At 37.3% G+C, this 18,679-nt stretch overlaps 1 protein-coding gene across 7 annotated transcripts in view; it reads right to left on the bottom strand.

The window, feature by feature from the left end:
• Positions 1 to 18,679, bottom strand: part of UBR5 (ubiquitin protein ligase E3 component n-recognin 5) — a 137,418-nt gene that overhangs the window by 84,406 nt on the left and 34,333 nt on the right. For all 7 annotated transcript variants that reach the window (XM_049633532.1, XM_049633534.1, XM_049633533.1 and 4 more), the window contains exons 2-5: positions 11,569 to 11,613; positions 11,110 to 11,191; positions 10,534 to 10,610; positions 9,543 to 9,662 (exon numbers count right to left, since the gene is read on the bottom strand). In XM_049633532.1, coding sequence (XP_049489489.1) covers positions 9,543 to 9,662; positions 10,534 to 10,610; positions 11,110 to 11,191; positions 11,569 to 11,613 — 324 coding nt within the window. The remainder of the gene's footprint in view (positions 1 to 9,542; positions 9,663 to 10,533; positions 10,611 to 11,109; positions 11,192 to 11,568; positions 11,614 to 18,679) is intronic.

Here is an 18,679-nt window from a genome sequence, read left to right as displayed (position 1 = left end):
AAAGAACCATTCATAGACCAAAAGAAAAACTAAGGTGCATTAAGAGTACATTGCATTAACAAAAAGGAAATTTAAGAAAACAATTCCACTTACAATAGCATCAAAAAAAAAAAAAAAAAAAAACAAACAAACAAAAAACAGTACTTAGGGATAAACCTAACCAAGTAGGTCAGACTTGTATATTGAAATCTACCAATCACAGCTAAGAGAATTTAAAGAGGGCACAAATAAATAAAAACAAACCTCATGCTCCTGGACTGAAAGACTTAATATTGTTAAGATGTCCACATTACTCAACGCAACCTACAGATTCATTATAATCCCTATCAAAATGCTAAGGGCATTTTTTGCAAAAATAGAAAAATTCATCCTAAAATTCATGTAGAGGCTTGAGAGATCCTCAAGAGCCAACACAAATTTGAAAAAGAAGAAAAACAAAATTCTAGAGAACTCATACTTTGAGATTTTGAAACATTATTCCAGAACTACCATAATTAAAACAGTATGGTACTGGCATAAAGACAAACAGACCAATGGAACAGAATAGAGAGCCCAGAAATAAACCCTCATATGGTCAAATGATCTTTGATAAGGGTGCCAAAACCACTCAATGGGGAAAGGACAGTGTCTTCAACAAATGACACAGGGAAAATTACATATCCACAAGTGAAAGAATGAAACTGGACCCTTATGTTATACCACATGGAACAATTAATTAATTTACTTATTTTTTATTTAAAAAAATTTTTTTAATCTTTACTTATTTTTGAGAGAGAGAGAGAGAGAGAGAGAGAGAGAGCGAGCGAGCAGGGGAGGAAGAGAGAGAGAAGGAGACACAGAATCCAAAGCAGGCTCCAGGCTCTGAGCTGTCAGCACAGAGCCCAACGCAGAGCTCGAGCCCACAAACTGCGAGATCATGACCTGAGCCGAAGTCGGACACTTAACCAACTTAGCCATCCAGGCGTCCCTGGAACAATTAATTTAAAATGATTCAAGACCTAAATATAAGACCTAAAACTATAAAATTCTGAGAAGATATAGGGGAAAAGCTTCATGATGCTGGATGTGGCAATGATCTCTTAGATATGATACCAAAATCACAAGCACGGAAAACAAAAACAGGCAAAATAACTATATCAAACCTAAAACCTTTGTGCTTCAAAGGACATAATCAACACAGTGAAAAGGCAACATATAAAATGGGAGAAAATATTTATAAATCATGTAACTGATATAAAGGGTTAAAATAACCCTATCGAAGTATACATCTACTCCTGAGCAGACCTTACAAACTCAAATCTCCATGAAGGGTAGACAGATTACATTAATAAATGAAGTCAAGATAACAGGGAAGAGTGGAAAGCATCAGCCTACCTAAAACACCCAAGTTCACTGCTGGATTCATCCATCAAAACACCAACGGCTGCCATTTTGTAATCTCTGCTACACAAACCCTGAACTGAGGTGTTGAAAGACATTTGTCAAAATATCTCTGGTTTGTCCATTAACCTGTTACCATGGAGGATACCATGTTTTCCCACTCATACCTGCTGTGCAGGGTTTCTTCTATCAGAATCCAAACAACCTTCCAGAGTCTCCGTACTTCAAATTGCTCTTTTACATTTCTTTCTGTAATCAATTTGCTATACTGAACTAAACATACAGTAATATAAATTTATCAGTGGTCAAAAAAGACAGTACTGGAATGAGCGATTCTTGTTATCTATAATTTTAGTAAGCTAGTAAGCTATATATTGTTTAATACTAAACGCAAAAGCCCTGGGGCACCTGGGTGGCGCAGGTGGTTAAGCCTTTGGTTGAACCTGACTTTGGTTCAGGTCATGATCCTATGGTTTGTGAATTCAAGCCCCCCATGGGGCTCTCTGCTGTCAGTGCAGAGCCCACTTCTGATCATGTCTCCCTCTATCTCTGCCTCTCCCCGCTCACACTCTTACTCCCTCTCTTCCAAAAATAAACATTAAAAAAACAAAACAAAACAAAAACAAAAACAAACCAAAAAAACCTCCAAACTCCTGGGGAAACCAGTTTCTCCTACCTATACTTTGCTCATCAAAATTAATCCTACAATTCTGATCCCATTACATAGCACTCAAGGTAACAGAATGACTCAAAATCAACTGAGGAAATCACGCCATAGGAATTAGTCCACAGCTTGCAAACTCAAAGTCAAGGGCCAAGCTTTGTCCATACAGCTGGTTGGTTAGTTAAAAATATATACATAAAACCCACGGTTTGTGGGATCAAGCCTCGCATCCAGCTCTCTGCTGTCAGCATGGAGCCCGCTTTGGATCCTTTGTCTCTACCCTCTCTCTGCTCCTCCCCCCCCCCCCAAATAAACAAATAAACTTCCGGGACACCTCTGTGGCTTGGTCGATTAAGCATCCGACTTCAGCTCAGGTCATGATCTCGTGGTTTATGAGTTCAAGCCCTGCATCAGGCTCTGTGCTGACAGTGCAGAGCCTGCTTCAGATCCTCTGTCCCACCCCCCCCACCTCTCTCTGCCCCTCCCCTGTTCTCTATCTCAAAAATAAACATTAAAGAACAAACTTTTTAAATAAACTTTAAAAAAGAGCTTATACACACATAAACACCACACATATGCTATATACATATGATTGGTTATGTGTGTCCCTGTGTATGTATTTATTTACATAAAAATATTAATTAGTTCTAATATTTAAGCCAAGATGTTCACATCAGGATAGAGAATTGCAGCTTTCCTTGGGACAAAAAAAGGGGTGGGGGTAAGGGGCACATGGCTGGTTCAGTCGGTGGAGCATGCAACTCTCAACCTCAGAGTCATGAGTTCAAGCCCCACACTGGGTATACAGCTTACTTTAAAAAAACAAAACAGGGGCGCCTGGGTGGCGCAGTCGGTTAAGCGTCCGACTTCAGCCAGGTCACGATCTCGCGGTCCGTGAGTTCGAGCCCCGCGTCAGGCTCTGGGCTGATGGCTCGGAGCCTGGAGCCTGTTTCCGATTCTGTGTCTCCCTCTCTCTCTGCCCCTTCCCTGCTCATGCTCTGTCTCTCTCTGTCTCAAAAATAAATAAAAACATTTAAAAAACAAAACAAAACAAAACAAAACAAAACAAACAAAACAAAACAAAACAAAACCAGGTTGGAGGGGACACAGAAGTTTGCATTTGGCAACAATGACTCTGTATTCTCCTATGGGAATAATTAGCTGATCAGCTGCCTCCTCTAAAAATGGGGCATTCGCTTAGTCTGTCGCAGTCTTACTACTTACCTACTATCTTACCCACCTAGCCAGCTTCAATTATTATTTACAGTGACCTACCTGGCTTTTACATTCCAAATCCAGTGCTAATTACTAACTCAGATGAGACTCCAAAGGAAATATAGTAGCTCAAATGAATGAAAAGCAGCTTACACCTATCACCTATTATATCCAGTGACCTCAAACAGAATAAAAAGACTTTAGATACAAATACCTCCATTTAAAATTTACTACTGAGCACAATTAACTCTCTTTCCCAAGTAAATTTGGTGTTCTTACCCTTATCCTGGTCTGAAATGAGTTGAACAAAATTACATAGGAGATTTTTGAAATATTTCCCAGGATAAATCTTGCTAGTTATGAAAGGGAGAAAACAGGAGGAATGAGAAATCTTTAACACAAACACCTGCCAACAGTGAAAAGGCCAAAGGGAACAATACTAAAAATCCCATAAATTCTGTGTACTATGCATTCCTAAGAATGATCGGTCAAAATAAATGATCAATTCTCAATTATCTATGTTAATGGAAAAAGAAAAGCCAACTATCCCCAACTCTTCCAAATGTAGCTCTCAGATACAGTCCATTCACTCCCTGATTCACAACCCAGAGGGAGCAAAACTGGACTCTGAAGGAAGGGCAGGGGGTAGGGGTGGCCACAGTCTTCCGGGATGGTCCCTTTCATATTTGACTGCATTTGGTAAATTTGTGGATAAAAATCCCCTCTGGGAGACTTAAGCTCTGCCTTCCTTGATTCTCTATGACATGTTATAAATTGCAAACTTCTTTAAAGTTCACTGTAATCAACACAGAAAGAGGAAAAAACACCCATTATACAACTCACAGAAAAAATATATTATGAAGAAAAATATTTTTGACTCTATAAAATTTAATTTACAAAATAACTTGATCACAATTTCACCATCAACAAACTGAGACTTTTCAGAGGCCAAACAGAAACAATTAGCCCTTAAGTGCTTATGCTTTGTGGACATCTGCAGGACCAAATAAAGGTAAACAAATGACTGACAATGACTTAGTGGATGCTGTGATACCTGTGACATTTCTCAATACTTCAACCCATGAAACGCCAAAGAAAGCTCACACAGAGTTTATTCTGCGCATGTGTTTGGATGAGAGAGTGAGGGACAGAAAAGAGTGGGTGCACAAAGCAGTGTGGGGAAGGATAAGTATGGAGGACTCAAAAATTGCTTCTCTCTGCATTTTAAAGTCTTAAGATTAGTCCTAATCTTCTTCTGAAGAAGAAGATCTACAGAGGTTTCATTCAAGATCAAATATCCTATACTTTATTATTATTATATTTGTCACACATTTTATCAGGAAAGTCCTAAAATTCCACTGCTATATTTCAGTCACTCCACTATAATTGGTCATATCCAACTTTTATTTATAAAGAGAACTTAAATCCAAGACAAACTGAGCAACACAATAGTAATGAATTATAAACTAAAGAATAAAACAAATGTTAATGAGACCATAATGATATAAAGAACTAAATAGAAATAAACAAGAAATAAATGGACAAGGAAGGAAAATTCTTTACAAATTCCAATTAGTAAATATAAAACAAATGAAAATTAAAAAAAAAAATTGGAAATTAAAAAAAAATATTTGGCCAACACCACAGAAATAATTAAGGCAAAAAATCATTGTGCTAAAATCAAGCATAAAATAAGTTACATAGTCATCAAGATCTCCCCACAAAGTACACATTAATTACACAGAGGAAAATAGTAACTTAATATAATTAAGAAACCTGGCAAACACCACCTTAACTAATGAGGGGTAACCTTATCATCAGATGAGACATATCAACATCATGCACCTCCTGACATGATGCACCGAGAAAGGCCCATCATTACTTCTGTGCATTCTTGCCAAAAATGCATCACCTGCAATCCCTATCAAAACCTCAGCAAATTATTTTGTGGATACCAACAGACTAATTCTAAAGTTTATGTGGAGAGAAAAAAGACCTAGCAGAGCCAACACAACCCTGAAGAACTACAAAGTTAAAGGACAGACACTATATCTAACCTCAAGATTCATAAAGCTAGGGTAATCCAAATAGTGTGCTATTGGAAAAAAAAAAAAAAAAAAAGACAAACAGGTCAAAAGAACAGAATACAGAGCCTAGAAATAGACCCCAATCCCCCACATAAATAGTCAACTGATCTTTGGGTCAAGGGAGCAAAGGCAACACAGTGGAGCAAGGACAGTCTCTTCAACAAATGGTGTCAGAACAAATGGACATCCATATGCAAAAACAAAAACAAAAAAACCCTGAATCTAGACACAAGACCTCACACTCTTCACAAAAATTAACTCAAGATGGATCACAGACTTAAATATAAACTGCAGAACTATAAAACTCTTACAAGCTAAACACCAAAGAAAATCTAGATGACCTCAGGTATGGCAATGACACCAAAGGCACAATGAAAATGCTCTGTAAAAGACACTGTCAAAAGAATGAGAAGACAAGCTATAGACTGGGAGAAAATATTTGCAAGACACATATTATAAAGGCCTGTTATCTAAATTATACAAAGAATTCTTAAAACTCAAACATATAAAAACAACCAATCCAATTAGAAAATGGGCCAAAGACCTCAACAGACACCTCACCGGAAAAAATAGCAAGTGAGCATATAAAAAGATGTCCCACATGGTACATCACTAAGGAAATGCAACCTACAACGAGATATCACTATACACCTATGAGAATGGCCAAAATCTAGCACACTGACAACATAATACCAATTGTTGAGGAGGATATGGAGCAACAAGAACTCTCACTCACTGATGGTGGGAAAACAAAATGGGATAGCCACTTTGGAAACAGTAGTCAGTTTTTTACAAAACGAAACATACTCAGTGGCTCAGTTGGCTGAGCATCCGACTTGTTTTCAGCTCAGGTCGGGATCCCATGGGATCCAGCCCTGAGTTGAGTTCTGTGCTGAGCGTGGAGCCTACTTGAGGTTCTCGCTCTCCCTGTGTCTGTCTCTCTCTCCTCCTCTGTCCCTCTCCCCTACTCATGCACGCACCTTCACGTGCTCTCTCCCCAAAATAAAAAAAGAAAAAAACTAAACATACTCTTAAGATATATTCCAGGGACGCCTGGGTGGCTCAGTCGGTTAAGCGTCCGACTTCAGCTCAGGTCACGATCTCACGGTCCGTGAGTTCGAGCCCCGCGTCGGGCTCTGGGCTGATGGCTCAGAGCCTGGAGCCTGCTTCCGATTCTGTGTCTCCCTCTCTCTCTCTGCCCCTCCCCTGTTCATGCTCTGTCTCTCTCTGTCTCAAAAATAAATAAACGTTAAAAAAAAAAAAAAAAGATATATTCCAGCAATTGTGCTCCTTGGTATTTAGGAGTTGAAAACGTATACCCACCAAACCCCCACCCCCCCACACACAAAACCCTGCACACAACATTAAACAGTTTATTCATGATTGCCAAAACTTGGCAGCAGCCAAGATGTCCTTCAGTATGTGAATGCACAAATAATCTGTGGTACCATCCAGACAATGGAATATTATTCAGCACTAAAAACAAACAAGCTATCAGGCTATATGAAGACATGGAGGAAACTTAAATGCCTATTACTAAGTGAAAGAAGCCAATCTGGAAAGGCTACATTCCATATGATTCCAACCAAATGACATTCTGGGAAAGACAAAACAATGGAGACAATAAAAAGATCAGTGATTGCTAGGGGTCAGAGGGGAGAGAGGGAGGCAGAGCACAGAAGATCTTTAAGGAAATGAAATTACTCTGTTTGATACTATAATGGAGGATACATACATGTCATAAATTTGTCCAAAGCCACAGACTGTACAACATCTAAAGTGAACTATGGACTCTGGGTTATAATGATGTACCCATGTGGGTTCATCAATTTTAACAAATGCTCAGGTGGAAAATGCTGATAATAAGAGACTGTACATGTGTGGAGACTGGGAATATATGGGAAATCTCTATCTTTGTCTCATTTTTGCTGCAAACCTGAAAACCACTCTAAAAAAAAGTTCCACTTATGGGGGGGGGGGGGCATCACCTGGATTTAATCATGAGTTAATAGACAAATTCAAACATTCTAGAACAGGACCAACCATTTTTCAAACTAATCAGGGTCAAGAAAGATTAAGGAGATTGAGAAACTGTCCCAGACTGGAAGAAATTACAGAAGCATGACAACTAAATGCAATATGGGATCCTGAATTGAACGGGTGGACCAGAGAAACGGTGTTAGTGGGACAATTAGTGGAATGTAAATAAACTCTGTAGATTAAGCACACTAATCACTGTTAGTAGTTTCTTAGTTATGAACACTGTACTACAGTTATTTAAAATGTTAATAACATTTGAGGAGACTAGGTTAAAGTTTTCACAACTTTTTAAAAGTCAAATTATTTCAGTGATGCACTTCAAGAACAACAGAAAGAAAGCCAAATTATTCCAAAATAAAAACTTTAATTTAAAAATAAATACAGAATACAGATTAGCTATGCCACTATAACAAATGCCACTATATAAATGCAGATTAGCTATGCCACTATAACAAATGCCACTATATAAATGCATAAACTAAACCAGAGATCAGCCAACTTTTTCTGTAAAGAGCAGAACACTAAATAGTTCATTTAGGCTTTGTGGGCCTAAGTCTTTATCAAAACTACTCATCTCTGCCATCTTAGCACAAAGCAGCCACAGACAGTAAAAGTACCAATCACGCCTGTGTTTCAATAAAAACAAGAAGGAATGGATTTAGCCCGTAGGCTATAGTTTGCTGACTCTGCAATGAAACACAGCAATTTTTTAAAGAATACGGTATAGTCTGACATAGTATCATACATAATAGTTATTCTTTCTTAAATAAATGTAATCAAACTTCTTCCAGATTTATCAAATGAAAAAAAAATCTCTTCTATTACATATCATTTTCAAAATTCTTTCTCATACACTGTTGTTCTGTTGGTTATGTGCATAGGACCATTAAAAGGAGATACTTAATATTTTAGTAAAGATCAGAGCTACCATTTCCTCTTAATAGTTCTAGCACAGAATGAGCTAAATAAAGGATGTACTCAAATAAATAACCTTCCTCTCACCTCAAAATAAACTTAGTTCAGCATAAAAACAAAAAAGCAAAAAAAAAAAAAAAAAAAAATATATATATATATATAAGCATTTGGAGCCCTCAATTTTCAAATCTAACTTTACCTAGAATTTCAGTGTCAAAATATTTTTAAAATGCTTAAAACCTTCCTCCTCCCCTTACTATACTTTAAAACAATTTAAATTGCTTCTAGTTATATTTCACAGATCAGTCTTTGAACATATTTTCTAACTGATTTGGCATTATCTAATCATTCATCAGGTAATTTCAGAAAATCTAGCTATTCAAGAATCAAGGCATAAAATGAGTAAAATCATCTAGCTTGGGATCTGTATATGATTTCTTTAATTTGACAGCTTATCAACTTTAGATAAAATGGAAGAGTTGATTATCTAGTTTAAGAGGTATACATTTTATAAATAATCTAAAAAGTAAAAATAAGGTACAAATTTCCAGTTATAAAATACATAAGTCATGGAGACGTAATGTACAACATGATGACTGTAGCTAATATACTGTATTATTGCCTATTTCAAAGATCTTAGAAGTCCTCATCACAAGAAAAAAAAATTTGTAACTATGTATGGCAATGGATGTTAAGTAGACTTATTGTGGTGATCGTTTCACAACACATAAACATCAAATCATTATGTTATACATCTGAAACTAATATAATGTTATATGTCAAATATATCAATAAAAAAACATAAAAATACCTTTATTAAAGGCTGTCAGGTTTAGTCACATGATTTTCAAACCTCACTAAATTAATTCAGAAAGAACTACCAAATTTGGATACTAGAAAGAAATAAACGTTAGATTTTTTTACCCAAGAGTTAGCACAAGTAAGACCAAAGGCGGCATCACTGAAAAACTGAAATAACACAAATGACATGGTAAGTGATATAATAAACACATCTCAACATTAGACATTTTTAAAAGGTCAAGGGCCTGGGTTAATTGTAATTAGCCTGCATGGGTTATTTTTATCACACTGCCTCGCCAAGACCCATGGGAATGCCCGCCCAGAGTTCAGGAGTTTCCTCACTACAGAGCCGGATAATATTGAAGACAATCAATCAGAGTGAGAGCATTCACAGAGCGCAGGCCCAGACCAGTGGAGGCCATCAAGTGGTCACAACTTACCCCAACGTGTTGCCTGCCAGCCTGCCCAGAGTCTCAGAACCTGAGAGAAACCATGGGGAATCACTTGTCCTCCCAGGCCTGGATGTCCTCCCTGCTCCCGAGTTGCTGTTCAACTTCGACCTGGGGAGGGGAAAAAACAAAAACAAAAATGGGAGGTAGAACAGCTACAGAACAGTTCCAAACTGCCTAGGCACAAGCCTGGGTCTCCCAGCCTCACTACCCTGGCAGTGACTGTGCTCAAATACCAACCCCACAAATTCTCCCACTGCTCCTCCTGGAATGTATACTTCACATCAAAGAGCAAGCCTAACAAATCACAGGCTCCTGGCAATCCAGCACTCACTCCTGGTTGAAAGCGTTTTCATGGTTTAACTGCAAATGAATTGTTCTTTAGATTTTTTAAAGGAATCATGCTTTCCTTAGAGGCAGTCAACTGAAATCCATCATACATTATCCAGTAACTCTTTTAATATATCATCATTTATAAAGACTACAATTTTAAACACCATTGTCAATCTCAAATTGAGTTACTGGATTTGGAAATATTAAAAAGGAAAAAACACGGAGTGCCAGTGCTCAACTGGTAGAGCGTGCGACTCAGTCTTGGGGTCATGAGTTCAAACCCCACATTAGGTGTAGAGATTACTTAAAAATCTTAAAAAAAAAAAAAAAAAGATCTAAAAAGTCATTTCAATCAAAGAGCAGATCTGACTTGGGACCTACCACATACATAAATCATTCTTCTGGTAACAAACTTCTGTTAAGTGATCCACTCTTCTGCTATTTTTAATGCTAATATTTTAGCTATAAATCACCACTTGCAGAAAAATTAAAATCAAACTACAAAATAACCAGTTCACTATTTTAAGTCCCTCATTTTCTACAATGCTTTTTTCTTAAACTTGAGGGCTATCAGAATCAAAACACAGGTTTAATATAATATCTTTTAAGAGCTAAATACTTACTAAATGCAAAGGGCATAATGTCTTACCCATCGTTATTATCAGGTTTGCCTAATTCCAATCTGTCTGGCTGTACTGAAAAACCGATCCTGCAAACTCTACCATCCTGAAAGCAAAAAAAAAAATAAAAAAAATAGAAGAAATGGCCCAAGTAAAAATGTGTATTAAAATATGAATTTATTCAATAAACAGATTATGTCCCCATCACTGTCAATTCATAAGACAACATATAAGCTCCTTTCCAGAAGGCACTCACACCTGACGTGCGCAAGTATGTGTTACATACATGATCAGGATAGCAGCAAAAATAAGGTAAAGTATCCCAATCTAACAGAATTCAGAGTAAGTAAATGACTGGATATCAGGAACTTCTCCATTCTGTTACTAACTAGTTTCAAGCTGTAGTAAATCATTTAAGCTTTCTCTGAACCAGAGAATGTACACAATAAGGAAATAGAACTGGGTGATCTCTGAAATAACTCTTGCAAGAACCTTCTATTTTAAAAACAGAAAATTTTCTGGCTTAAAAGGAAGACATATGATAATGCACAATTGTTACTTTAACTGTTCCTTTTCATTTCTGTATCTTACAGTAAACGATTTACCTCAAGAAGAAAGGCAGCATGATTTGGTCCTACCACACACTGTTTGATAGTAGCCTGTTCCAATACATTCAAAGGGGGATGGCTAGGGAATAAAAAAGAAAGACAAAGAAAAATAATTTTTTAAATGGCAAACACATTTTAGGGTTGGTTGGTTGTTTGGTTTTTATCCAATTAACCAAAGGAAAAGACAGCTGGCAAAACTTGTTTCTAAAAATTATTCTTTACATATCTTAAAGCAATAGTGAAAAATAATAATTGTGATATCCTCATAGTTACTGTATGTCCTTGGTCTGCCAGATTTTTAAAAAATCAGTATGAATAGAACCTATAATTCAAATGAAACGAATTAATAAAAGTTGATAGCTTACAATATTCTTAGTAGCTTCTACCTAAATGAGTTCTTTTTCCTAGTTAAGAAAAATCGTTTTCAGAAAATTTAAAATACCTTAAAACTATTACCTGTTTAAGTTGTATTTGTTCAGTTTCTCTGAAACTTCCCGTAACCTTTAAAAACAAAACAAAACAAAAGAAGAATAAACTACATGTACCAATTATTTTTAAACAAAAATAGTTCTGATAGGTACTCGTATCATTATTTGGTGATTTCTAATAGTAGCACACAAAGAAATTTGCTATGGCAAGAATGTTTTTATATTGTCTTTGACTTTTGTCCCAAGAAAAGAGTCACAAGTCAACTCTACAATTCCCTCATTTCCCTACAATTCCTACTTTCCCTCACTGCCCCATTAGCAACTTCAATAATAACAACATTAATCCCTTTTTACAGATGAGGAAACTGAGGCTCCTAGCATTTATAATACAAAAAGTGGCAATAAAGCTGGTTCTTGAAGCAACACCGATGGAAAGCCAGTTTTTAAACACTGTGTGCTACATATGTCAAAAGAGATTCTTGCATATCTCTTTGTACATGTATACCATGGAATGAAAATATGGAGGAGCATAGATCTATTAAGAATTTAACATAATGGGACAGAAAAAGCATGAAAGCCTAACTGACTTAAGACACAGTCTCAAGTTCCTGAAGGACCTTCTGATGCAAAACTGTACAAATTAAAACCTCCACGTCATCTATAAAACACGAATAACACCTCCTCCCATTTCTTTTGCTTTTTAATATTTCAAGTTATTATTTAAATTTTAGTTAATATATAGTATAATACTGGTTTCAGGAGTAGAATTTAGTGATTCATCACTTACACCGAAAACTCAATGTTCATTACAGCAAGTGCCCTCCTTAATACTCATCACCCATTTCGCCCATCTCCTCCCTCCATCAACCCTCAGTTTGTTCTCCATAGTTAAGAGTCTCTTATGGTTTGTCTCCCCACCGCCTTTTGTTTCCCTTCCCCATGTTCATCTGTTTTGTTACTTAAATTCCACATGAGTGAAATCATATGGTACTGGTCTTTCCCTGACTGATTCATTTCACTTAGCATAATACACTCTGAGTAGCTCCATCCATGTCATTCAAACGGCGAGATTTCATTCTTCTTGATGGTTGCATATTACTCCACTGCACATATATACCACTTCTTTAGCCACTCATCGATGGACATTTGGGTTTTTCCCATAATTTGGTTAATGCTGATAATGTCACAAACACTGGGGTGCACATACACCTCCATCATTTCCAAGAGTGTCAAGTATGCTTCGAAAAATCTCAAAGGGCTAAATAACTAGAAGACATTAACTCATGTTATCTATTATGATTTTGCAGTTTCTCTCAAGGAAACAGTCTTGAATATAAAATATTATAATACTAATTTAAACTAGGCACTTCTGTCAACTTCTATAACCAAAACAACTGCTTGGTCTTTGAAACTTTTTCATAAATAATTCTCTTAAAACCAATTTTAGAAAGCAATAGAAAAAAATTAAAACATTAAGAAACTCCATGAATTTTGCATTCTAACAAGTGACAAAAATACACAACTTCAAGTTTCAATAATTTGTACTGACAGGTGAGAGTGGTATACATACTCCAAAAATACATCATAGCTTAAAGCCAGTTCAGGATTAAAAAGCTGCCACAAACCATATTATATGGGCAAATAATATGTCGGTAAGAGATTCTAGTAGGACCCAGCTGTCTCTCCACTTTACTTTATCCTATAAATTCTATTCTCTGTTTAATGCTGAGGAACATCTTTCAAACACTAACATATATACAGTTACTTTCCAATTCTGAATCTTACTCCTAAGCAAGAATTACTTTCAGACGATGCCATACTTAACTTCTCTCCCACTCACTGGTGACTTTATTCTCACTCCCAAAGAACAGCACTTGACCACGTGTGAATTGGCCCCAAAGAAAATACATTTTCATTTTTGTTGCCTACCGTTGGATTTACTTTCATTAACAAAATGTGTTTTCCTTGTCCAGTCAAGTCAAGCCTTTTCACCAAATCCCAGTTTGCTCATTTACAAGGCATGCTTCTTCTACGTTCCAAGAAAAGATAAAATACCTTAAGAGTAAAGCATTATGGGATTCATGAGCTCTGAGAGAAGACCAACTAGAAAATGGGGATAAAATAAACTGGAAGGCTCTTTCAGAACCCCTGGAGCAAAGGGGCAGAGTTGGAGGGAAAAGGCTAAGAAAGGTTTTACTTCCTAAACAGAACAGTAGTGACACTTTGAGAAGGTATGTGTTTTCCCGCATACAAGTAAACCCATTTCAACCCCATTCCTTTTTCTTCAACCAAACTGAATGGACAACTTTCACAAAGTACACAGTTGTGGAGGAGAGAGAGAGAGGAGTTGGGGCAGATAAAATTTATCAAAGTCTTTTCAAACTGCGGAATAACTGATTTTAAAAATTAAATGCCGCTTTCACGGCTCCAAATATCATTCCATGTACACAGTACTTGTAACACTAAATAAGCTTTGAGAACATAAAAACGCTAAAAGCACTAAGTCAAGAACTCAACAGCAAATTTCAGGCCACTGAGGGGCTGGTTACTACTAATTTTCTAATCTTAAAAATCACAGTGGACTCCTCACCACATCTGAAATGTACACCATCTGTACTGGAAACGATGCCTACTGGATAGCAAGAAATCTGGGACTTACTCCCAGCTCATCTACTACTGATAGGGCTCATTTGAGTCTGTCAGGTTTCATGTTCTCACCCTGTAAGGGAAAATGTGGCTCTTTTCAGTCCTGGAATTCTTAAGAATGAAAAGCAAATACATATATCAGTGGGGAATACATACCTACAGTTTACATGAGAACAGCACCTACTGTCATATTCAATTGCATCTAACCCATCTGAAACTTTCATATACAAACTGATTTTACATGGACATTTAGGCTGTTTCCCCAAGTATCAAGTTTTTTAAATTTCTTTAATTTAACCCCAAAATTTACAAAAAAATTATCATTCTTGCAAATATCAAGACTGTTACTAGTACTAAATTGGTCCCCTAAGCATAAATCCCAGATAATCATGACAAAGAAATCTACAAACAAACAAAAAAGGAGTATTGGGGTGCCTGGCTCAGTAGGTTAAGTGTCCGACTCCTGATTTCAGATCAGGTCATGATCATGGGATTGAGCCCCCACTTCGGGCTCTGCGCTGACAACCCAGAGCCTGCTTGGGATTCTCTCTCCCTCTCTCTCTCTGCTCCTCCCCTGCTCATACTCTCTCTCTCAAAATAAATAAACATTAAAAAATAAAATAAAATACAATAAAATAAAAGGGTATTTAGTTCCCCCTTTTACATCATAGAGTCCTCAGCACACACACAAATCACAGTATCACCGCAGACCAAGGATCACATTCATGTACTAAGTTACTGAATGTCTATACATGATTATTAGGCACTCATCTACTTTAAAGGATCTTTCTCCAAAGGCTTACAATGCTTAAACTCATTAACTATATTCTCTCTTGTAGCAACATGAACAAAAAAATCTCCCTTGTTTTTAAAATAAAAGGAAAACTACCCTAGAACTCACCAAATTCCATTTCAGAATAAATCTTTACATGTGGTTGTGATGGAAAACAATTTTAAGAGTACAGCACAATATTACAAAATAACCTCATAACTCAACATTTAATCTCATTCAGGGACAGGCAGGAAAGCCTTTGTGAAGTGCCTGTAACACACAATGGATAGGCTAGCAATAAGCTCCCGACAATGCTTAGTACTCCTACACCAAAGATTTATTCTATATTGCAATTCAATAACCTATTTCATTCCTTTAAATTTATAGGCATTTTACAGATCCAAAGGCTGGAATTTTTTTCTTAAAGCACCAATGTAAGGTAACAGCAAACTGATGTTTAAAAAGAGACAAGAGGGGCGCCTGGGTGGCTCAGTTGGTCAAGTGTCCAAATCTCGATATACTGGCTTAAGTTGTGATTTCACCAGTCATGAGATAAAGCCCAGCACAGCCCCACTGTCAGGCTCTGTGCTGAGCATGGAGCCTGCTCGGGATTCTCTCTCTCCCCCTTCCTCTGCTCCTCCCCACCCCATCCCTCCCCCCACTTGTGCGTGCATGAGGGCACACTCTCTCTCTCTCAAAATAAATAAATATTTATTTTTTTAATGTTTTATTTATTTTTGAGAGAGCGCGTAAGCACAAGCAGGGCAGGGGGGGGGGGGGGGGGGGGGGGGGTAGGCAGAGGATCCAAAACAGGCTCCATGCTGACAGCAAAGAGCCTGATGTAGGGCTCAAACTTGCAAACCTCAAGATCATGACCTGAGATGAAGTCAGACACTTAACCGACTGAGCTGTTCAGGCACCCCAATAAATAAGCTTTTGAAAAAACAGACAAGAAATCAAAGTATAACCTACTAGACTCTAACATATTTCATTGCTGCCCTGAAAATCCCCTATAAATTCAATCTCCTTTTCCCCAAATATAATATTCTAATTTCAAAGATAATTCATCTTCTCACTGAGCCTCAACTGGTAATAGCATCAATGCAGGCTCCTCCATTTTAGAATTCTCTATCTACCCGTCACATATCACACCTGCATGTTCAGACCTACATACCCCTACACTGAATGAAACCTGGTGGATTTCTAGCTGAATTTCTAAAACTAAAAAATGGTATATTTAGATCATAGAAAGGCTTCAATTCTCCAGGATGCAAAGATATTCCTGACACACCAGCTAGCTACTACAAGATGATAGCCTTCACCGATCTGCAACTGTAAGACAGGCTACACCTTCCCATGTTTCATGTTTACCAGTAATTACCTTAATGGTGGAAAACTGACAAAATCTGCCACCAGTACATTTCTACCAGCATCACTCCTACTTATTTCAGGACCAGCTCAAATATTACCTCCCCCATGAACTTTTCCTGACAGCCCTACTTTTCTTCCTACAGAAGTCAACAACTTCTCCCAAGCAAAGACGGAATAAACCAAGTCTTTCCCCACTCTTCCGCTTCTTTAGATACAGTTCCAACAGTGAAAAATATATAATAATACTTGTATATAATCCATTTCAGAAGAAGAAAAGGTTCCTGATCCTAATCTCAACAAAATTAACTCCCTAGGTCTTCCACCTCAAACTAAAGTTTAAAACAGGCAAGAGGGGCGTCTGGGTGGCTCAGTCAGTTTTAGCATCTGACTTCGGCTCAGGTCATGATCTTGTGATTTATGGGCTTGAGTCCCATGTCAGGTTCTGTGCTGACAACAGCTTGGAGCCTGGAGCCTGGAGCCTGCTTTGGATTCTATGTCTCCCTCTCCCTCTCCCTCTCTCTCTCTCAAAAATAAATAAACTTAAAAAAAAATGGGCAAGAAAAGTGCAAATATACAGATTTCTTTTAGGACAGTTGCCCATATACCTCTTATAAGCAGACGAGTTAACATACAGAAAACGTTTAATAACTCACCACTTAACCCAATAATCATTATTATCATACTGCCTTTAAAGTGACCTCACTCCAACCTTTACCTATCCATCCACAGAATAAAACTTTTGCATACCCCTATCATTTTATTTTTGAATAAATGGTTTAATAATCCATATAAAGAAACAACAGCCAACAGTAGTGTTTACCTACATCACTAAATCGTACAATAAAAATCTGTGCTCAGATTATCTTCTTGTAGAAAAAGAAAACACTGTAGGAATATTGCTGGCATTTCCCCAGAAGAAAACTCCCTAAATCTTAAAGCCCAAAACTCAAGAAGCAATGAAATTACAGATAATGTTGCTAGACAGATGGTAGAGATAGGAGTCAAACTTAAGGCCTTTTCTGCTATATCACCCTGCACTTTTCTAAGTATAGGCACTCAGTCCTTAATTTTCACATTGTTCTTTTACACAACTATGGCATCATACTATATACACTGCCACCTCTGAACAGTCTCTTTGCATGCCAGCTGCTCAACATTCTCACTGACATCAAATTAAAGCTATCACATGGTGATCCCACCTGCCAGCCACTGTCACAGGGAGAAAAGGCTTTGTTTTGGGCAAAATTACCAAGGGCATTTTTACATCATCATTTAATTGTGCCAGCATCCAGTAAGCACACCCTCCCCCACCAGATAACTGAAAACCTGGTGCTGCCTTATTCAATCCAGTCCAGAGGGCATCCAACCCCAAAACCCCTTTTCACACAGTCCCAGAGCAAGGCAACAGGAAACCACCTAAGGCATGTTCCTAGGGAAGCTTCTTTAGGAGGTCTTGGGTGTAAGATGGAAGGGGTCAACAGAGTCTTCTCATCTACACTGTGGATTTGTTTTTCTAAAACCTTTCTTGCTACCCACCCACCCTGTGTTATGACTGAAATATTGGGAGCTACAGATACCCTGACCAACAGGATGGCAGGGAAGAACCTGGAAAGATTAGGGCTGCCTTGGCCCAAGCAAGAAGCACCAACACATTAGGGATGATTCTCTTATCTCTGTGATCATGAAAGACTTTTTCATTGTATGTCTGAAATTTTACTTCAAGACATTCAACTTCTGGATACATTTTTTTTAAATTCATTTTGTACTGCTTCTAACTGAATTTAATTAACACTGCTCATGGGTTCCCCAGCTTCAGGATTTCCAAAATGGCGAATGGGAATGGGAATGGATGAATAATAAGAGAAGCAATGTAGCTATTTGGACAACACACACATGCAAAAAAAAAAAAAAAAAAAAAAAAAAAATTACTATACTTCATTTTCACAGCAAAAATGTGAGGCCATAATCTTATATTAAATATAAACTAAATAAATTTAGCTCTATTAAAAACTCCTATTTTTGTCCTTAATTTTCCTCATGTCACAGCTGACCACAGAAAACTTCAGAAAATTTAACACTAAGGAACCAAAGAATAAGATTATGGTAAAGACCAAAGAGAAACTAAAAATTTACCAAAATACTTCAGGCTTCAAGAACACAGAGACCATTAAGTTTATTTCTTTCTATCTCCTATGAAGGGTTTTCTCTGAAAGTACATCAGAATCCCTGGATACATGTTTTTCACCTCCCCACATATTCCTAAAGAGTCTTCCCAACAGGGAAGAGTCTCCCTTCCCAACTCCTCACGTACTTTAAGGATTCTCAAAATTTTATCTTAAAACCACTTTAC

The sequence above is a fragment of the Panthera uncia genome, chromosome F2 (genome assembly GCF_023721935.1).
Source record: "Panthera uncia isolate 11264 chromosome F2, Puncia_PCG_1.0, whole genome shotgun sequence".
NCBI classification, from domain to species: Eukaryota; Metazoa; Chordata; class Mammalia; order Carnivora; family Felidae; genus Panthera; species Panthera uncia.
Note: the sequence above shows the minus strand (reverse complement) of the source record. Positions and strands in the feature narration are given on the sequence as shown.